General features: G+C 45.7%; 1 protein-coding gene across 4 annotated transcripts in view; it reads left to right on the top strand.

Moving 5' to 3' along the window:
* The window catches only part of ITGAL (integrin subunit alpha L), a 1,445,000-nt gene that overhangs the window by 735,059 nt on the left and 686,697 nt on the right, over positions 1-23,244 (top strand). For all 4 annotated transcript variants that reach the window (XM_069651639.1, XM_069651640.1, XM_069651642.1 and 1 more), the window contains 4 exons: positions 7,760-7,916; positions 8,390-8,537; positions 15,235-15,302; positions 15,929-16,064. In XM_069651639.1, coding sequence (XP_069507740.1) covers positions 7,760-7,916; positions 8,390-8,537; positions 15,235-15,302; positions 15,929-16,064 — 509 coding nt within the window. The remainder of the gene's footprint in view (positions 1-7,759; positions 7,917-8,389; positions 8,538-15,234; positions 15,303-15,928; positions 16,065-23,244) is intronic.

Genomic DNA, 23,244 nt, shown 5'->3' with positions numbered 1-23,244 from the left:
TGAATACTTATCAAAAAACCCGACTCCAGAGAGCCAGGTGGTTCAAGCAGCAACTTCATCTAGCAGTAGGACCGCTTACCCTACTGTCCCACAGGATAGAGATGACAAGAGGTACGATTCTATGGCGAAGAAAGTCTTCTCTGCTTGTAGTATGGCGTTGAAGTCCATCAACGCCACCTGTACGCTCGCCAGGTTCAGTCACACACTATGGGAGTGTGCTTCATCCGCGGCTGACTGCATACCCGAAGGAGAGGAAAAGGAAGCCTTCCTTAACATTATTAAAGATGGCAAAGATGCCATGTGCGAATCACTTTAAACTGGCATTGATTCCGCTGACAGTATCAGCCGGGCCATGGCGGCAAGTACAACAATCCGCAGGCATGCGTGGATGCGAAAGTCTGGCTTTGCTCCAGATGTACAGGCCAGACTTTTGAATATGCCCTTTGACGGATCTTCACTATTCGGGAAAAAGGCTGATGACAGTCTGGAAAAGTTGCAGACTTCTAAAGCAGCAGCAAAATCTTTAGGAGCTGCTATCCGCCAAACTCCTTTTCACCCCTCAGGAACCTCTGGGAGAGAAAAGTCCTTTCGCTATTATTCCGCATTCAGGAAAGTCAGAGGACAGCCGGCTCAAAGAGGCCAAAGGAGATCCACCCGAGGTGGACGGGTCAAAAGTACTAAGGCCGCAGCAGCAGCAGGTGCCTCTTTACCCTCGGCATCTGCATCAGCTGCCCCCAAACCACTCTGAGGCCTTTCCACACAATACACCTGTAGGGGGCAGGTTAACTCAACATCTGACGGAATGCCAGGCTATAACGTCAGATGCTTGGGCATTGGAGATAGTTGCCCAAGGTTACTGCCTACCCTTTCTACACATTCCTCAGAGTCATCCACCAGGGAACAGCTCTCTAAAGGTTTCAGATCCGCTCCTCTTGCAGGAAATTATAGACCTGCTAGAGAAAGGTGCCATAGAACCGGTACCTGTAGCGAACAGGAACAAGGGCTGGTACTCCCCCTACTTTCTCATACCAAAGAAGGACGGAGGACTGAGACCCATCCTGGACTTACGAGAATTGAACAAGTTCCTCAGGAAGGACAAGTTCAAGATGGTAACTCTCTCTCAGATCAATCAGGCCCTCCAGCTCCAGGACTGGCTGGTATCTCTGGACCTTCAGGATACTTATTTCCATGTGCCAATCCATCTCAAACACAGGAAATACCTGAGGTTCGCAATTGGCTACTCTCATTATCAATTTCGAGTTCTGCCATTTGGGCTGACCTCTGCCCCGAGGGTCTTCACCAAGCTGATGTCGGTAGTGGCGGCGAGTCTAAGGAGGGAAGGGATCCACGTCTACCCCTACCTGGACGATTGGCTGATCAGGGCTGTATCTTCGAAACAGGCCCAGGCCCAGCTAGATTATGTCTACCACTTCCTTCACAAACTGGGCTTCTCGCTCAATTTAAAGAAGTCACAGATGATACCATCACAGAGACTCCAATTCATTGGAGCGGTCCAGGACACTTCCCTGGGAAAAGCCTCGCCACCAGAGGGCTCAAGATATTCTACAGATGGTCACCAAGTTTCAAAATGCCCAACGTCTCCCAGCCTTCGACTTTTTGAGGTTGCTAGGCCTCATGGCATCCTGCATCTTCCTTGTGCCAGAGGCTCGCCTGAGAATGAGATCTCTTCATGGGCACTGAGAAGTCAGTGGTCGCAATTCTCAGGGAGAATGACAGATCTCCTCCGGATTCCGGACAAGGTAGCCTGCGACCTTCAATGGTGGGCCTATCCAGAGAACATCTTGAAAGGAGAACTGTTTTGGCAACCATGGCCGGAGATAACAGTAGTCACAGACGCCTCACTCACGGGGTGGGGAGCCCATGCCAACGATTTGACCATCAGCGGTCGTTGGTCTCCATCGGAGTCCAGACTACACATCAACCTATTGGAGCTGAGAGCGATCAGACTAGCGCTGAAAGCTTTCCTGCCATCAGTACATGGGAGAAATGTCCTGATAATGACGGACAACACGGTGGCCATGCACTACCTCAACAAAAGAGGAGGAGTAGGATCACTGCCACTGTGCAGAGAGGCGATGCAGCTCTGGTTTTGGGCAATCCAAGAAGGAATCTCTCTATCGGCAGTCCACCTAGCCGGAGAGAAGAACTTGACAGCGGACGCTCTGAGCATGCAGAGCACAGTCTCCCACGAGTGGGAGCTAGCTCAGGAAGTCCTTCAAGAGATCTTCGCCCTTTGGGGAACTCCTCGGGTGGTTCTGTTCACCACAAGCACCTACAGGAAGTGCGATCTGTTCTGTTCAAGGGAATTTCCCTCAAGAGGAGCTCTAGGAGACGCGTTCGTAGTGGACTGCGAGTTTCCACTCCTTTATGTGTTCCCACCAGTCCCTGTTATTCCTCAAATGATCAGGAGGTTGAGAAGATTCCGGAAAACCATGATCCTAATTGCCCCGGATTGGGCCAGGAGAATGTGGTACCCAGACCTTCTAGATATGTCCATCTGTTCTCCAATCCGTCTTCCTCAAAGAGAATCTTCTCTCGCAGAAGGGAGGTCAGGTTTTCCATCCAGACACCAGAACCCTCAACCTTCACGCTTGGCTTCTGAAAGGGTGAGGTACAAGGATTGGGATCTCCCTGATCACGTCATGGAGGTGTTGCTTTCGGCCAGAAGGCCAGCAACAAAGTCTTTATACCGCTGCCGTTGGAACAAATTTTGCAGCTGGTGTAGGGAAGAGAATATCGACCCTTTTTCATGTGGTACACCAATGGTGTTATCGTTTCTACTCTACTTGGCAGACTCAGGCCTTCAAGTTGGCACTGTAAAAGGCTATCTCGCAGCGCTTTCTATCTTCAAGCGCACTGCGGAGGAACCATCGTATTTCAAACTTCCTCTAGTGGTACAATTTCTCAAGGGATTAACTAATGTTTATCCTCCAAAACCATTCCAGGTTCCCTTATGGGACTTAAATTTAGTCTTAAACTTCCTAATGGGCACTCCATTCGAACCATTTCACTCTTGTACGCTGAGATTTCTCACGCTTAAAACTGTCCTATTGGTAGCACTAACATCTGCTAGGAGGGTGAGCAAGCTACAAGCTCTCTCCTGTAGACCCCCACATACAATCTTCCACAAGGACAAAGTTGTCCTACAGGTGAAGCCTAATTTCCTCCCAAAGGTGGTTTCTGAATTTCATATTACTCAGAAAATTACCTTACCTTCGTTCTACCCTCCTCCCCATCCGGGGAAAGAGGAGGAAAGGCTACATAGGCTGGACCCAAGGCGAGCTCTCAGATTTTACATCAACAGAATGGCTAGGATCAGGCAAGCAGACCAACTGTTTGTAGGATACTCAGGTCACAAGTTGGGACTACCCATAACAAAACAAACCATCTCCAGGTGGATTATTTTGGCCATTCTGGAATGTTACAAACTGGCAGGGAAAGAGCCACCCCAAAATCTCAGGGCTCATTCAACCAGGGGTATCGCAGCCTCTTCGGCTCTCCAAAGAGGGGTACCGGTCCGAGACATATATGCGGCTGCCACATGGTCGTCCGCACATACATTCACAAAATTTTACAATCTGGATTCCTCCACTACTCAAGAGACCAGATTTGGCAAGGCCGTATTACATTTGGTCCATCCCTAAAGGGATACATAACATTCTCACTCCCACCTCCAATTACATGCCACTGTTATGGGAGTCTATCAAAGATAAGGAATACATAGGAGGACACAATCCCTTCGAAGAACGAGTTACTTCTTACCTTGTAACGTTCTTTCGACGGGATGTTCCTCCGACGTATTCCTTATCGCCCCTCCCATCCATCCCCGCAGTGATAGTTCCCTTGTGTTTTGCAGCTTACGCTCCTTCAAGGTCAATAACCAATTCAGGCATGACTTTTCTTATGCTACAAAACGGAACTGAGCAACGGACGCAGCGCGTGGCTATTTATGGGCATGATGACGTCGGCGCCGATACGGTGGCCGTCGAGGGACATCGACTCGGCGGACGTCGACGCGCAGTGCCCTCTACAGAAAAAATTTCCGAGGCCAGCAAGCTGGAAACGTATTATCAAAGATAAGGAATACGTCGGAGGAACATCCCGTCGAAAGAACGTTACAAGGTAAGAAGTAACTTGTTCTTCTGTTCTCACAAGACCCAGTTGGTATTTCACAAAGATAGAGTAGTCCTTAGGATGCATTCATCTTTTCTTCCTAGAGTGGTTTTTGGTTTCCATCTCTTTCTTCTTTCTTGCCTTACCCTTCTTCTCCTACTGAGAAGACTTTGCAAATGTTAGACCTGAAGAGGGATCTAAAATTGTACATTGACAGGGCAACGGAAATTAGGAAGACAAAGTGATTGTTTTTTAAATACCAGACAGTCGATACAGGTTTTCCAGCCTGCAAACAATTAACTTAAGATGGATTGTATCTTGTATTGTACACTGTTATTAGAAGGCTAGAAGGTCTCTCTGTGGCAGACCAATCCACACTCTTTTACGGCAAGGCCGTCCCAATAGCCTAGCTAAGATAAGTCCCCATGGAAGACATTTGTAAAGCTGCTACATAAAGATGTGTACATACATTAACCAGACACTATTGCCTTGATACAGATGTCAGGGTAGATGTCCTGCTGGAGCAGGCCTCCATGAGAAACATTGTTGCTTAGCTCTTGAAGGTGAGGAATTATTATTTGTTAAGGTTTCTGAAGTATATACATTATGTTTATGCTCCTATCCTGACATTCCACTATTTGTCAGGGTTTGTAGCTCGCTTTTCAATGTTAATCATTTATAATGAAGATCCCATGATGGAGAAGGGAACTTTACCATTAATCCTAGTTCTCCACCATAGGTCTCATTATAATCATAGCTCCCTCCTATTTCACCTGCATGACAGGGCTTTGGGGGCACTGCTTGGACAGTCTTCTCTCCTTGTCCATGAAAAATGAACTGAGGGCTAACTGTCCTCTCTTTCTGCTAATGACTTTGCACACTACTTCTCCTTTGAAATCTCTAGAATTCGTGACACTCTCACAGCCTTTCTTTCTCTTCCTCCCCACCCCTCCTTCTGTCCACCACCTCACTTGCCTACCTCTTCTACTCTCTCTTACCTTTCCTTTTGAATTAGCACCCATCCTTCACAGTGCCAAACCATATTGTGCTCTCATCGACCTCTTTGCTCCTCAAATGATCAAAGAGTTAATCTCAATAACTTGCCTTTATCTCTCTGAGCTCTTTAACTTCTCTCTCTCTGCTGGACTCTTCCCTGCCCCAACAAACTCTCTCCCAGATTCTCGTCTTCCCCATTATTGAAAAGTCCTTAAGCTGTTGGTCTTCAACCAGATCATTAAGTACCTTGAGGATGATGGCCTGGAAGATACACCTCAATCTGGCTTCTGTCGTAAACACTCCACCGAGACTGCACTCATGCATGTCTCCTACTTTCTCTCTTATGCGCACAACTACAAACTCTCTTCTACACCCATCCTTTTGAACCTTTCTGCTGCTTTTGACACTGTCGACCCAGGGACGTCATTTAGGGGTCACCATGGGTAGCACTTGCGACCCTTGAGGTCTCCCTTGCTACCCCTGTGGTCTTCCTTATTATGTCAAAAAAAACTTTAACAAAAACGTTTTTTTTTAGTTTTTTGTATTTTTACAAATTGAAGCTCCTGGGCTCTGGCCAATGCCATGCGGCTATTTGAGCTGTTTGTATTTCTGGAATTCCATACAATAATTGCTAGACTCATTAAAGATTTATTTCAGGTACACTTCAGGGGGTAAGTCACTGATTTAGTCTGTTCTTAAACACTGCAAATTCACAATGCAGAAAAAATCATCCAAAAAGCATTTAGAGTAGAATACGCATCCTTTGCGGGCTATGTTTTTTGCTTTACGCAAGTTGCAGTTATAGCATGTTTTTTTATGTCGATACATATGGTGATCCATTGTTGTATGAAATGTATATCACATTACAGTAATATTGTAACCATATTTTTCATAGTGTATTTTCGAAACAATGCTATGTGATGCCACTTCCTGTTTTGTCTAGGGGTAAACAGTCGTGTTCCATCGTTTCCCGTGATGTCCCTTCAGGGTGGGGTCAAATGACATCACTGCCTGTGATGTCATCAGAGGTCAAGGGTCATGTGATGTCACTTCCGCTACCCCAGGCATTTTGGTGAAATGATCTCCCTGTGTCGACCACTTGTCTCTTCTCACTATCAAGGGCCTTGGGTTTCACACATCTGCTCTTACCTGGATAACCTCCTACCTGGAAGGTCGATCCTTTAAAATCTCTAGGAACTTGCAAACCTCTGACCCCTCCCCTCTCCCTGTAAGCATCCTCAAGGATCCGTCCTTGGACCTCTGCTCTTTATCCTCTATACCTCTGCCCTAGGAAGACTTTTCTCATCCTTTGGCTTTCATTATCACCTTTTTCTGATGACTTTCAAATTTTTTTCTCCTTTACCTCCTTCACCTCAGCCATCTCAGAATGGATTGCGAACTGTCGTACTGCAATTCGTCACTGGATGGCTCTCTGCTGCCTCATGCTGAACCTTTCAAAAACAGAAGTCATCTTTCTTCCTGCTTCCAATGCCATCCCTTCCCTCCTCTCTCTTATCCCCTTCCGACCTGATTGTCTTGCTACTTAACCGAAGGCTCGCAATCTTGAGGTGCAATCTTGTTCGACTGTAACAATTCATTACTGCCTCTGCTGCTCGTATTAAACTCCTCAACATTCAGAAAATTCGTCCTTTTCTTACTAACCACTCTACAAAAACTATAATCTTCACTCTTGTGCTCAACAAACTTGACTACTTCTCAAGCCTACTGCTTGGCCTTCCTCTCTTCTCCTTCCATCCTCTAGACAAAGTCCTTAACTTTAATACCTGCACTCTACAACATTCCCAGATCCTCGCCCACTTTTACCTACCGACAACATGCTGGTTGGCTTCCCTTGCATAGCCGCTCTCTTTTTAAGTTCCTGCAAGACTAACAATGGTCTTGCTCCTCAGTACCTGTCAGATTGTATCTCAATTTATTCACGTTCACGTTTCCTCCGAACATCCTCCCCACTCAACCTCACTGTCCCATGCCTTCCCTGTACTTCCTCTGGCCTCCACTTTTCTCCATACTCGCCTGCTTCACTTGAACCCACTGCCCATAAAAATCAAAGCCATTGCAACAATTGATATCTTCAAAGTTCAGCTTAAACTTCACTTACCCAAGAGGCACCTCCCCCAACGCCCTGAGTTCACTGACTGGGGTGCATGGTCATTTTTTCTCTCAAATAATGGGTGTGCGGAGCGCACAATCCAGTGTTTGATCGAATAAACAAAATACCTTACCAGAGATGGCCGCCATGGCAATGGAGGATAGCCCCTTGTTCCTTTATTTGGTGACCAAGGAGGGTGGTGAGGCTCTGCAAGCTCCTGTTCACAGGAAAGGTGAGTGTTATTGGGGTGTGCAAACATGGAGGAAGTAGAGGACAGGGAAAAAGACAGGGTGGCGGTGGGGTGACGGATAGAAAATGGCAGGAAGGTGCAAGCAGCAGAGAGCTTCCTCTAAACGTGGGATTGAACCAGCTGATTCAGCCTGTGTTGGAGTAACCTGATAGCTGCTGTACCCTGCGCTCCAAGGGGGCTAATACAAATTATGCACTACCGCACATGTATCAGGGAATAGTGGGTATCTCCCTGAGTTCACTATGTTCTCTTCTCTCCTTACCCAACAGAACAAATGTTTTCAATAAAGCTAGTGGCCACCGACCAGATGCCAAAAAAGTGATGATTATAATTACAGATGGTGAGGCAACTGATGCTAGCATGTTTTACAACCCAGACCCCATTGAAACCGCTAACAATGAGAACATCATCCGGTACATCATTGGGGTAAGGACACTTGTGTGAAATTTGTGGTAGTACATGCAGCTCCCATGCCCTGTGTGTAAACACATACACATAGCTCACATGATATGTACTCTTGTCACTAACACACAGCCTGTAAATATAGAGCTAACATACACACACACAGCCCACAAATATCTAATGAGTTCAGAGATATTGTAGATACATCTTACAGGCCATATGCCCAGCTCATGCATCCAGCTCACACACCAGGTATACGCACACACACATAGCTCTCACTTCTTGAACATAGAGTTCACACATCCTGTGTACACAGTTGACAGCTACTTTGCACTTTGATCACACACCCTGTAAACACAGCTCACACACCCTAATACATGCAGCATGCACCTGTACTTATGCATGCAAGAAGCACTGATTCTCTTTTTGGGATAGAATACCCTGTCCAGTCATAGATATATAGTCCCTCACAACTCAGATGATTTCCCCTTTTGCAGGTGGGTGCAAACTTTAAAGGAACCACAGAAGAACACCTTGCAATATTCGCATCCAACCCCATCATGGACCACATCAAGGTGTTGGACAGCTTTGACAAACTGCAGACTGTCTTCCAGGAGATCCAGAACAAGTTATTCGACATTGAGGGTGAGGAATGTTTGTAACTGAATGTAAGGAGTAGGGGGTGGAGCATTGGCTCACAAGCACTACCTGTATCTGAACTGAAAAACATTGACACCAACAATATGAAGGGGGACACAGAAAAAGGGAACTTAGCAGGAGAGATCAAGGTTGGGAACCAAAGATGGGACGTGCAGATAAAGAATTTAGGAGTGAACATGAGAAGTGCTGGAGATGGGAAAAGGGTGGGAGGAGTAAAGACAATGGAGCCATAGGCACAGGAGTGGTGGTGCGGGTGTATACATACTTATTTACTTGGTCTGTATAGCACCAACTTGTAACCTTTCAGCTACTGCAGAACTTTAGAACAGTAAGTGCAAGAGGGAATGAGGGTGAGCGAAAAGATATCAAAAATGAAGGGGGAACAGTAATGAAGAGAAAAGCAGCCGACCCGGAACAAAGGTAGAGAAAGCAAGGCACAGTCGAGGAATGGAAGTAAAAATGTATGATTGTTTTCATCCTGCTACTGAGTCCTTTTATCCTTTTAGAGCTCTTTGTTACCCTAGCAAGAGAGGAAGAAGTGAAAGGGGCAGAGAGAGTGAGAGAAAAGCTAAGATAGGGAAGGTGGATTAGCAAGAGTGACACAGGTGGAATTTAATGAAACGCTTATTTATTTTCCACTTTATGCATGGCATTTTGATTCGTTGTAACATTACAGAAGTGCAAAAACAATTGCGTAATTAATTAAATACAGACGATCGCAGTATTGCACCATGCTCCAGAAGTGAAAGCAGGAGCTTGCATTGGGCAGGTGGATCGTTCTGGTCTTGGAGACCCTGCAGGTTTTTCTCCATTGACAGAAACTGATGCCAGAAAGAGACTGCAAGGCCCATATAATGTACCTATTCTCCACCTATTGTAGCACCTTGACACCCTACTTGTATCCACAGCTACACCACAACTCCTCAACTCTTACCGTCCTTTCTTGGAAGGTGGCTGCCTCTTTGTCATTTTCCTTTTTTCCATTCTTACATGTTTTGGCACATTACATGTTATTGTTTGCCTTTTGCCACTGAGAAGAAGCCTGATCCCAGCAGGGTTGAGACCCTCTTGTTACACCTATTCCTTACAAGTATTTTCATAATCACCTGCTTGATGTGTCTCATTGGGTTGCATTGCTCACCCACATTCCTGCGAAAGTGGCATGTGCCCATGTGCTGGGAAGAAACACTTAGAGGAGGTTGCCTCTAACTAATGCATTGTCTTTCCCTCCTCAGTGAGTTGTCCCACATGTCAACAACTCTTCCTCTCCCAGAACAGTTCACATCTCCCACAGTGAAGTGGCCTGGCAGAACCGCCATGCCATCATTAAGAAGAGCTGGAACTGTTAAAGGTTCCACCATCCTCCAACTGTACAAAATCTCCAGGGACTCCATTTCACCAATTGCTCACCACCAACTCTCTGCAGTTTAAGACCACTGCCCACACAGCCTGGGGAGAGACCTTTTCCTTTCCTCTCCCAGGCACACTTTCTCCTCTCCAATGCAGGGCATGATACTACCACGAAGGTAATGGGGTACAGGATCCCAAAGGATGAAGACTGGGACCAAGTAATTTCCTTTGTTTGCAGTCTTGCCCTTAATAGGGAGTTTAGGTGGAAATGTTGGAGTTCACTGTGAGAACAACAGCTCCCATCAGAAGGACTCTACATGAGAAAAATGATCCTTCATCCCAGGCTAGGTAGGAGTGTAGTAGTGCATGGCACTTACTGCAATTCCCTCATGCTTACGTGCTGCTCTCTTGGCCCACCCTAAACCAATCCTAGGGTGCTGTGCTCCACTAGCATTTATTAACTTGAACTTCACCCATTTTTCAGTGTCCTTATCAGATAGCTTTGGGTGGGGTGCACCATACAAATAAAATAAACAAACAAACGTCCTTCACTGGCACACACTACACACAAGAACTTTTTTACAAAACTATAGAAATGTCTTCCCCCACCTCTTCTTGTGAACTTAGTATGTACCAATGAGGCTGTAAAAGAGGTGGGCAGAGGGCGGTTAGGGATGCTAAAGTAGAACATTCTCACATTTCCGATCTCCACCCGACTCCCTCCATGGATCGGGGACTGCACCGAACTATGGACTTATTTTCCAAGGTTTTCAGGTCTAACAAGCTTCCAACTCCTGGGCTACTATAACATAAAACACACATTATTCTTAACACTTCGTCTGGGAATGGGCCCTATGGCACCACATTTTGGTATTATCTGCCGAGAGGCAGACATTCATCAAATAACGAAAAACAACCGTCTGTTATCGCATATAAATGCTTTAAAATAGCATCACTAGCCCCTGGTGCTCCAATTGAATAAGAAGTCTTAAGCACTGGTGAGCAGTTGTAAGAAGGTAGGCAGACGAGGACGGGAAGCATGATGCAGCTTTGTGAAAGGGTGTTCTAAAAGAAAAGACACATGGACATCCTATAAATCCAGCCGCTTTTAAATAGGAAGGGCCTTTGAGGCCAGGGGCATGTTGGCACCACCTCCATGGCAAAATAACAGGGGAGTCGTCATCTGGTTTCTCTAGTCATCCGTCACCCCAATCTTTCCCAAATTAGTAGCAGTGTGGGTATTGAACAGATGCCCTCCTCTTGTCAGGTCCTGCCTTCAAAGTTCCTCAGAAGCTGCTTGACCCCACAGACCCACAAAGGTGTCTCGCTCACAACTGATAGGAATAACAGCTGCGCTTGGAACACCCGTGAGGGAAAGGGGAATGGGGCAAAATAACAAAAGAAATTATTCATACCAAAGCTCCAAAGATTACTGGTAGAAAAAACTACCATGGAACTCAAACTATTTACTCTTGGAGAGTTTTCATGAAAGTCTTTCTTTCCTTTCTTCTTACTTGCAACTAACCAAAAACTGGGATTAAATCCAAGACGAAAACCAGTTTACTGAAATTCATATTTCATCCTTATTGTTCTCAAAGAAATAATGTTCACCCAAAAGTGTGCCACTGTTTTCCCCATGACTTGAAGTATATTTGCAATAAGTCTTTAGTTTAATGCATAGAAGTTCCCTATGGTGCACTTTCATGTTCCTTATATTTATCTAAAAGATATTAAAATGTTCATATCCTATTTAAAAGCCTGTTTAACTCCTATTTATACCTACTGCAGAGCGAGGCACTCTTGCTAAAATTGAAGTCTGAAATTTGATTCAGAACACACAAGTTCGTAGCGTGTCCGCGCTTGTCAGAACAAACAGTTCCTACTGACGCTGCACATAAACGCTGCGCTGCTAATCTCAGAAAAATAATGACTTCAACTGGATCTGTAAACACCCTCCTCTCTGCTCACTGGACTCTGAACACGGCACGCAGGACTCCTTCAAACAATTCTAGCAATTATTGTATGGAATTCCAGAAATACAACAGCTCAAATAGCCGCATGGCATTGGCCAGAGCCCAGGAGCTTCAATTTGTGATGCGACGAACAAAGCGACTTCCTGAAGAAACGTAACGTTTGTAGCTTGAAGTAAAAAAATAAACAATATGTAGGATGCGCCATGAAAAGCCTCCTTTCTATGGTACTATCTATGCGCATGCGTAAAAAAAGAAACTCAGTTTACCTCAGAAAACTCGAAAGCGAGTCGGAAAGAATGTATTAAATAATTCTCAACTTAATTTCCTAAAGAAAAGTGTTACTTAGGATAGAGAGCAACACAGAAGGATCATTTAATTATATTTAAGTTTCTATTTAAATTATATTTTTTAAAACAGACTGAAATCTTTCTTTTAATGTGCATCACTTATGTTAGGTTGAAGAGATGATCACGTATCTTGCTGCTTACATCAGAAGTCTTCTTTAATTTAAAAATGCAGACTGAAGTCTTTTTCAGGACTCCAGGCCTAAAACTCAAGACACAAAAAATGACAGGACATGCTCCTAGGACAATTCACAATGAAAGGCAGTTTAGAATGTTCTGCCAGGTCCTGTGTTACGCATTCCACCAATCAGGAATCCAGGTTCTTTCCACCATTCTGGCTTGGGAAACCCTCAGTACTCTGGATACCCATGTTAAAGCACAAACTAACAACTAAGTAGAATACAGGAACATTTATGCAAGTAAAAATATAAGGTTACTTTCTACATTTACCAGGAAACCTGGCACCTCTGTCAACATTGCCCATCATGGGCTGGATGCCAGCTCATGGCCCTTCTCAAACTCCCCAAACACCAGTTGGTATCTTAAGTTGGGAATTCCTTCACACTGACAAATGTGTAGAAAGGCATTGGATTTCATCCTTTAGAGTCCCAGTAGCAGAGGCATGAAGCTTGGGGCCCTGCAGAAGTGGTGCACTATACTGCACTGCACCACCTCCACAGTACAGGGGGTTGAGTGGCTGCTCTCCTCTTACATTCAGTACCCCAACGTTTTCTAACAGAAGCAGCAGTGGGAGCATTCAACTACTCTCTTCTGCCAACAATGGCCACAATTCTGTAGAAATTGGCATGCAGCTCTCCTCAAGGCCCACAAAAAGCAGCACCCATTTTAAGTTGGTTTCGGTCCACTTACGCCTACTCTCAACACAGCCAGCAAGTCATCAGCTCCACCACCTTCCTGACATTGTAAAATTAATGGAATAGAAACATAAATCTTATTGTATCATAGTATCATTAAAGTAATATGAAATGTCAATTTCCCATAATTGTTGTATTAGTTGGACATAGCCTGGGCCATACTGCCTGCTAGTACAACTACAATTCAATTGACTTGAATCTTCAGGACTGTGGCAGGGTTCTTTCATTTTCCAGGCTAACTCGGCTGTAGCCACCCTTCATTGAAAATAATACATACGAAAATCATGAGTGGGTTTCAAATATTGTGTATGGGAAGCCCATTCCCACTCAGTTTGCTAATACAACTCCACATACATTTCACAGTAATACAGCAGACCTCTCAGGTAATTACACCTTTAAAACCACACCTGCCAAACCACTAAAAAAACTGCTTTGGCTGATGCTCATAGGAAGCGCTCATGCTACCAGTAAGGTAGCAGGCCATCCCAAAGGCCCCTGCATAAGGAACAATACAAAACCTCAACCGCCCTCTACTACCACCCCAATTGGGTGCTTTCTAATCCTCATTCACCCTTGTCTTAGCAATCAACTACATGCTGGATGGTTGCCTCCTAGCCAAGACTTGGCTCATTCATAATAGAAAGTCCATATGATCTCAACTTCTTCCTCATAACATATTATAAAACTGCATAACAGACGTGACTCCAAAGTCAAGGGATTCAACTTCATTCAAAAGATCACAGTCACTGCCAGAACCCCAACCTCTAGTCAGAAACTGCCACCATCAACATTGCAGCCTTACCCACATCAAACATCAAGACCATTCTGTCATATGGCTAGGTTCTTGTACCTCACCTCTGTGTCTGATCATCTAGACACACCAGCCCTCCACACGAACCAAGCATTGTTTGTAGCAGCTTGTGCATGGGCTTCCCTAAATCTCACTATGCATAAAATACACAAGCATGTCAACTCCCACAACCCACACTCCACATTGTCCACATCTATCCACACAAAGGCACTACCTTGTCTGGGTCTAATCAAGTGATTTGACAGTCATACTCTTCTACTCTGTACCCCTAAACTGGTTTTAGCACTCTATCACCCTTCTCAGCACCAAGCCCCCTCTCTGGCAGATTCCAATTCCTTCCCAAAAACCAAAAGCTAAACTCTCTCCAGCAAATTTGTGGGAGCTATCCAGAAATGCTGCCCCCTCAACCCCTTGCCTCCCACTCCCTACTTGACCATGCCTACATGACACACCAACCTGTTGGCAGAAGTTGACATTTTTGTGCTCTCAGAGTTGGCCACACCGGGGCCTCCTCTCCACATTGGTTCTGCCACACTTTCACAAAACAACCATGCCAATGGCTAGAAGCAGCAGTGCAGTAATCCAAATCAGATCATGGCAGTCCCATCTCACTGCCAGCAGAGCCATCTCCTCTTGCAGGCAACCACTAAAACACTCTAAAAAAGTCAGTAGAACTCTTCCAAACTGTGCAGAGTGCCTTCAAACCTGTCAGACGCAAATTACTTAACACCGTTTGCAAGAGCTGTCCATCCTCAAAATGTTCTTCAACCCTTATCAGGGCTTAGACAGCCACTGCATTGCATTAAACATCTGCTCACTGCATCCCTCGTACAGCCTCCACCCTTCGTATCCAATCTGAGGCTCCCTGCCCACATCTCTTGGGACAAGGACTTGTTCAGCACTATTTGCTTCTGGGACATGAGTATGTCCCTCCTGTAAGCACCATATTAGATTATACAAACATGCTGCTGAGGACCAGATTCCCAGGTTAGACTGAACTCTGTTTGACCTAATTTTAAAGTCAACGATTAGACTAGCTCTAAGGTGTCAACTAATCATAAAAATAAGTCTGTCAAACTCCCCTGTAATCCCTCCTCCTGTGAGAATCACTGCTCTCTCTGCATGGCAGAATTTGTTTAACTCTTAACTTGTCAACATTGCAGTAATGATCCCCTGACAATGAGATGCTGATCCAATTTGCACTTTGCATGAAACTGCAGAAGAATGTGAGAGCTTTGAATATAAATAGTGTCCCATCAGAGGTCCCTAGAATGTGAATGCTGCATAGCTTTCCTTGTAATACGTTCCCTTTTTTTGCTTTTCTACCAGGCACCAGTGATGCAAATTCATTTGTGATGGAAATGTCTTCAAGTGGGTTTAGCGCTACACTATCTCCGGTAAGTAGTTGATGGACTACCCTGTCAACCCATGCTGGCAGGCACTGGCTTCTTTAGCAACATGACCTTATTTCGTGTGCATCCAGAGGTAGGGGGACGATGTCCCAAGATAGACATTTAGTCAAGAGAGGAGTGCAAGAGGGGGAGAGCTTAGAGGGTGGACCTCTTCTGCTGCCCTTTAGTAAGATTTGCTTTTCATTCAGTACTGCAATCTGAGGTTGACTTATCTGTATATGCTTTGCGTTAGCAAGACCTGCTGTGCTCAATATGTTCCAATAAAGCATCTTCTCCTCTGATGGTTTTCAGGGAGTCCTGTTGTCTAAAGAGGTCTCTTCCACTCTAGTGTCCTGCAGTCTACACACTGATCTACGTAGAATTCGTTTGCACTTATGAGCTTTGGAGATAATGCTGTACATACCCTCAGGATGCCTATTCAACTCTGCTGATGTTTTTTGAAGTCTGTTAGCCGTCCATCCTCTGAATGCCACTTCTAACCTGCAATCATTCTATTCCACCTTCAGAACCTTCTAACTCTAGGGTCAATTTCTGTGCAAACATAGTTAACCATGAATCATCTGTCACATTCATTTTCTATGCCTTTACTAATTCTTATTTCCTGTACACAGGGCCTGGATGTGCTGGGAGCTGTTGGTGCACATGGTTGGGCCGGAGGACTCATTGAACTACGAGGAGAAAACCCTACACAGGAAAATGTCATAAGCCTCGCCTCACTCTCTGAAGATATGAAGTTTGCCTACTTGGGTAAATGCCATCTACACCAATGATACTTTCCACCCATTATAAATGGTGTCTTTCTAACATCCATGCTAGCAACTGTTTGCCTCCCTTCTGAAACCTCACCTGTGATGCATTTGTGAATGTACACCCCCCACAAATTGCATCTAAGAGTCAACTTCTTCCTGTCTACATCTACATTAATTACCATCAGAACATTGTAACTGAGGGAGGGAAGTTGATTTCATCTAAAGTCTTAAAGAAATGTCACCCCCCCATTTATACATCGTCACAAATTGGACACCTGATGTGCGCTAAAAATCCCTTCTAACCTTCATTTTGATCTTTATTATAATTCCAGAACGTTCTTAATAACGACGATATCACATCTGTAATCCTGTTATTTTAAATCTGTTATTCAAATACATGGTACTAATTTTAACTGAGTTATGAAGAATGAGAGACTGAGTGCACTCGCCAAGATTCAAACCTGTGACCTGAAAGTTATGCATAGATAGCTGCAGTGGATGCATTTGTTCCTTGATTTAGGAAGGCACTGAATTCCCTGCTAACAGGAATTTCACACTCTTTCTAAAACCTGAGAAGAAAGTCTAGACCCATCCTTCAATTCTAACCGGGTGTTTAGACCTCTCCTGCAACCTTGAAATGAAACTCGGATTCTTTATATAGTATAATGTGGCAGAATGACATTTTTCCTTCCTACTGAGACATATTTCTAATGGATTGTGTCCTCCCACGTATTCCTCATCTTGTGATAAATCGTTATCTCCAGCTTTGCTGCTTCTGAATTTTTTTTTCGCCAGAGGGTGCTGTGCTCGAGGTCATGGCGTCGATTGTCCCTCGACGTACTCCGTACTCTGTCGACGTCACCGATGGTATAAGTAGCTCGAGCCGCGCCCGTTGCTTCAGTTCCGTTTTTCCGATCGCTTCGCTATCGAGAACGGCGCGCTTCTATTTTCTGTGAAGAAAATGTCATCATCTTCAACACCTTCGACACCCAGAACTGGGTTTAAAAAGTGTGCAGATTGTGGGTCTAAGATGTCGATTACCGATCCCCACCGGATTTGTCTCTGGTGTCTTGGTTCCAGTCACCGAACCGACGACTGCGGCTCCTGCAAATCGATGACCGAAAAAGCTCTTCATGAGAGGAGAGGTAAACTGTTGGTGGGGAGGGAGGCCTCAAAAAAGGTTTCGTCAAAAAAACATAAGAAAGCGACTGATTCTAAGGGATCAGATCGTCATAGGCACTCAAAGAGATCTCGATCTAGAAGTAGATCGAGACATTCTTCGTCATCATCGAAAAAAATGAAGAGGAGACATAGATCTCCCTCATCATCTTCTTCTTCAGAGTCGACCGAAGAAATTAGTTGTCCGACTAAATCGGATTCTCCCATTAAGTGGGAAGAATTCCGTAAAAAGATGATTGAGGTTTTCGAGAATGCGGCCTCGACCCCCTCGAAAGAACCTCGAAAAAGCCATACCCCTAAGGTCGCTCCATTGGACGACAAAGGGAAGTCCAAGGCTACTATGGCTAAGACCAGTAGCGTCGAGGAATACAAAAAACCTCGAGTCGACGTAAAACCATCGAAGAATCTTCAAGAGTCGAGCACCTCTCCAGTGCCGGCCAAGAAACACAAATCGTCGAAGACTTCGACAACTTCGTCGACGCCCTCGACGTCAATAATTTCGACCCCAAAGCCAAATGCGTCATCGACGCCATTATCAAAGTCATCTTCGAAAAAATTTGAAGACTTCGAAGACACCCTCGAAAACTTCGAGGGATTTGCCATTTCCTTCGAAGCAGATGGAAGAGGAAGAAAGGAGATTCACTCCTTTGCCCAGATCATACTTTTTCAAATCTATGTCTGCAATCTATGAAGAGTCTGCTTCAGAAGAAGACGAAGTTACTCCTTTGGGAGTTACTTATGGTACAAGACAAGTTCCTGAAGAACTTATTGACCAGGAATCTAGAATGAGAGACCTGAGTGATACTCTACATTCTGCCAGTGGAGTTGACACATCCCCAGAATTAGAGTTCGCCAAACCTGATTCTGCAGAGCATGCAGATGCTGGGTACAGGGGTCTTATGACCAGGGTAGTTGAATACATGGGTTGGGGTAATACTTCACCCATTTTTTAACAAGATGACATGACGGATATTATCGTCAAGGGACCTCAGAAGGATCCTGTTCTCCCTTTTCAAAGGGCCCTTCAAAGGACTGTGGAGAAAAACTGGGAGAAACCAGAAACCATTGCTGCTGCAGATAGCACTTTTCCAAGAAAATATAGACCAGCTGGATCGGATCCTGAATATTTGAATAAACATCCGACTCCAGAGAGTTTAGTCATTCAAGCAGCATCCACTTCAAAACAAACTGCTTATCCAACTATCCCTCCAGATAGAGAGGATAAAAAAATGGAAGCCTGGGCATGTAAAGTTTTCACGTCAGGCAGTATGGCACTTAAGTTGGCAAATGTCACCTGCACCCTAGCCAGGTTTACCCATACCCTGTGGGACTGTATTTCGGCGGCGGCTGATCATATTTCGGAAGGCGAGGAAAGGGAAGGCTTCCTGAATATAGTCAAAGATGGGAAGGAGGCAATGGGGGAATGCCTCCAGTCTGGACTGGATACTGCTGATAGTATCAGCAGATCCATGGCTGCAAGCGTTGTGCTACGCAGATTTGCGTGGTTGAGGAAGTCGGGATTTGCACCGGACGTGCAAGCTAGACTCCTCAACATGCCCTTTGATGGCTCGAGGCTCTTTGGCAGAAAGGCTGATGAAAGCCTTAAAAAACTTCAGACCTCGAAAGCGGCAGCTAAATCACTTAGCGCCTCTTTGCGCCAGCCTCTAAAACCCTATGCCGGCTCATCTTCCTGGAGGGGTCGTTCTTTTCAATACTACTCCTCTTTTGGTAGAGGAAGAGGACAGGCCTCTCAAAGGGGCAAAAGGGACTTCCCTCGTGGAACACGGGGAAGAGGTGCAAAATCAGCCTCAGGAGCGGCATCTGTACCCTCAGCCACTCCTGCAGCCGCCTCCAAATCCCTCTGAGACCTTGTTACACAAAACACCAGTGGGAGGCAGGATCTCTCAACATCTGACGGAATGGCGGGGCATTACCTCAGATGCTTGGGCACTGGAAACAGTAGCCCAAGGTTACTGTCTCCCCTTTCTAAAAAGGCCTCAGAATCATCCACCGGGCGCCAACTCCGTCAAAATTCCGGATCCGCTCCTGTTGCAGGAAATTTTAACCCTGCTAGAGAAAGGTGCCATAGAACTGGTCCCAAAAAAGGACGGAGGACTGAGACCCATCTTGGTCTTGAGAAACTTGAACAAGTTCCTCAGGAAGGACAAGTTCAAGATGGTGACTCTTTCTCAGATCCTTCAGGCTCTCCAACTCCAAGATTGGTTGGTATCATTGGACCTTCAGGATGCTTACTTTCATGTGCCAATCCATCCAAAGCACAGAAAGTACCTGAGGTTCGCGATTGGCAATTCTCATTATCAGTTTCGAGTTCTGCCATTCGGGTTGACCTCCGCCCTGAGGTTTTTTACCAAACTGTTGGCGGTTGTGGCAGCAAGTCTCAGGAAAGGAGGTATTCACATATATCCCTACCTGGACGACTGGTTGATCAGAGCAAGTTCTCCAGAACAAGCTCAGGAACATCTTTCGATCACCATTCACTTCCTCCACAAACTGGGCTTCTCCCTCAATTTCAAGAAGTCCCACATGATACCAGCCCAGAAACTCCAGTTTAACGGAGCAGTCTTGGACACTTCATCGGGAAAAGCCTCGCCTCCCGAAGTGAGAGCTCTCCACATCCAGCAGATGGTAACAAAATTCCAGAATGCCCAACGTCTACCGGCCTTCGATTTTCTCAGGTTGCTCGGCCTCATGGCATCCTGCATTTTTCTAGTACCAGAGGCCAGGTTGAGAATGAGATCCCTTCAATGGGCACTCAGAACTCAGTGGTCCCAGTTCTCAGGGAATATGTTGGATCTTCTGCAAGTCCCGAGCGCAGTTGCTCAGGATCTTCTATGGTGGGCTTGCAACAAGTCTTTTTGGCAACCATGGCCAGAGATAACGGTAGTGACGGAGGCCTCACTCACGGGGTGGGGAGCACACACCAACGATCTGACAATCAGCGGTCGCTGGTCTCCATCGGAGTCCAAACTACACATCAACCTATTAGAGCTGAGAGCAATCAGACTAGCTCTGAAGGCCTTTCTGCCCTCTGTACAGGGAGAGAATGTTCTGATAATGACGGACAACACAGTGGCCATGTACTATCTCAACAAGAGAGGAGGTGTAGGGTCACTGCCACTGTGCAGAGAGGCAATGCAGCTCTGGTTCTGGGCAATACGAGAAGGAAACTCTCTGTCGGCAATTCACCTAGCCGGAGAGAAGAACACGGCGGCAGACGCTCTGAGCAGGCAGAGCATGGTCTCTCACGAGTGGGAGCTGGCTCAGGAAGTCCTTCTGGAGATCTTCGCCCTTTGGGGAACCCCTCAAGTGGATCTGTTCGCCACCGTGATCAACCGGAAGTGCGATCAGTACTGCTCAAGGGAATTTCCTCAAAGAGGAGCTCTGGGAGACGCATTCGTAGTGGAGTGGAAGTTTCCACTGCTGTACGCGTTTCCCCCAGTCCCTGTGATTCCTCAAGTAATCAGGAGGTTGAGAAAGTTCAGGAAAACCATGATCCTAATTGCCCCGGATTGGGCCAGGAGGACGTGGTACCCGGACCTTCTAGACATGTCCACCTGCCCTCCAATACGTCTTCCGCAAAGAGAGGATCTTCTCTCGCAAGAGGAAGGTCGGGTTCTCCAGCCAGAGGTCAAGACACTCAAGCTTCACGCATGGTTTCTGAGAGGTTGAGATACAAGGATTGGGATCTTCCGGATGATGTAATGGAAATCTTGCTTTCGGCCAGAAGACCAGCAACAAAGTCTTTGTACCGATGTCGCTGGAATAGGTTTAGTAACTGGTGCAAAGACAAGGATGTGGACCCTTTTCAGTGTGGCACCCCAATGGTCCTTTACTTTCTGCTACATCTAGCTAATCTGGGGCTCCAGATAGGAACAATAAAAGGATACCTTGCTGCGCTGTCCATTTTCAAGCGCTCCTCGGAAGAGGTTTCATACTTCAAAATACTGTTAATAATTCAATTTTTAAAGGGGCTCACTAATGTATACCCTCCAGTACCTTTTCATGTACCAACCTGGGACTTAAATTTAGTATTAAAACTCTTGACTTGCATACCTTTTGAGCCTCTGCACTCATGTCCATTGAGGCATTTAACTCTAAAAACTGTCCTCCTTGTGGCCCTATCATCAGCCCGCAGGGTTAGCGAACTTCAGGCTCTCTCCTGCAAACAACCATATACTATTTTTTATAAAGATAAGGTAGTCCTTAAGGTTAAACCTTCCTTTTTGCCAAAAGTACTCTCGGACTTCCATTTGTCACAAAAAATAGTACTTCCAACGTTTTATCCTCCTCCTCACCTGGGCAAAGAAGAGGAGAGATTACATAGATTAGATCCCAGGAGGGCTCTTAGTTTTTACATCTCTAGGATGGCTAAATTGAGACAAGATGACCAACTGTTTGTGGGTTACACTGGTCAAAAATTAGGCTTATCTGTAACAAAACAGACCATTTCCCGCTGGATCATATTAGCCATAGTTGAATGCTGCAGATTAGCGGGAAAAGAACCACCAGATGGGCTTCATGCCCATTCTACAAGGGGAATGGCTACTTCTGCGGCTCTAAAGAGGGGAGTCCCGGCAGCAGACATTTGTGCAGCTGCAACCTGGAAAACAATACATACCTTTGTTAAACATTATTGTTTGGACACTGCCTCCTCTAACGAGGGTTTATTTGCAAAGGCAGTTCTGCATTCTGTCCATGAAAACTGAAATGGTACTCCCACCTCCCAAAAATTGTTACTGCTATGGGAGCCTATCACAAGATGAGGAATACATGGGAGGACACAATCCATTCGAAGAACAAGTTACTTACCAACTGTAACGTTCTTTCAACTGGATGTTCCTCCGACGTATTCCTCATCGACCCTCCCATCCTACCCCACAGTACAGTTTACGTTTTCTTACACTCTCCTCTCAAGAAGAATGTATCGGTCATGGGACACGCCTGGGTGTTCCTCCTATATATATTTCATCGAAAAAACAGAACTGAAGCAACAGGCGCGGCTCAAGCTACTTATACCATCAGTGACGTCGACGGAGTACGTCGAGGGACAATCGACACCACGACCTCGAGCACAGCGCCCTCTGGCTAAAAAATTTTTCCAAAGCAACGAAGCTGGAGATAACGATTTATCACAAGATGAGGAATACGTGGGAGGAACATCCAGTCGAAAGAACGTTACAGTTGGTAAGTAACTTGTTCTTCTGTCTCACTGAAGCTACCTCACTTCTTTTTCTAGACTTCTGTTTTAATTATGTCTAGGTTACGGTCATAACATCCAGCGTCCCCCGGTGAGCAGGTGAGTCCCCTGGAGCCCCCTGGAGCCTCCTGGCCCCTCTGAAATCTTGGGCCTGCTTTTGCTGCCCCCAGATCCCCCCGTGCTGCCTTGCAGCCGCAGCTCCCTCTCCTGGTCTCCCATGTCTGAAAACCCGCCCCCAGCCCTCACCACCCATAAAATGGGCTTCGTGCCCATTCTACAAGGGGAATGGCTACTTCTGCGGCTCTAAAGAGGGGAGTCCCGGCAGCAGACATTTGTGCAGCTGCAACCTGGAAAACAATACACACCTTTGTTAAACATTATTGTTTGGACACTGCCTCCTCTAACGAGGGTTTATTTGCAAAGGCAGTTCTGCATTTTGTCCACGAAAACTGAAATGGTACTCCCACCTCCCAAAAATTGATACTGCTATGGGAGCCTATCACAAGATGAGGAATACGTGGGAGGACACAATCCGTTCGAAGAACAAGTTACTTACCAACTGTAACGTTCTTTCGACTGGATGTTCCTCCCACATATTCCTCATCGACCCTCCCATCCTACCCCACAGTACAGTTTACGTTTTCTTACACTCTCCTCTCACGAAGAATGTATCGGTCATGGGACACGCCTGAGTGTTCCTCCTATATATATTTCATCGAAAAAACAGAACTGAAGCAACGGGCGCGGCTCGAGCTACTTATACCATCAGTGACGTCGACAG

Source organism: Ambystoma mexicanum, chromosome 3p (assembly GCF_040938575.1).
Source record: "Ambystoma mexicanum isolate Mex_15411 chromosome 3p, UKY_AmexF1_1, whole genome shotgun sequence".
In the NCBI taxonomy this organism is placed as follows: Eukaryota; Metazoa; Chordata; class Amphibia; order Caudata; family Ambystomatidae; genus Ambystoma; species Ambystoma mexicanum.
The sequence above is the reverse complement of the archived record's forward strand: the minus strand, read 5'-3'. Positions and strand labels throughout refer to the sequence as shown.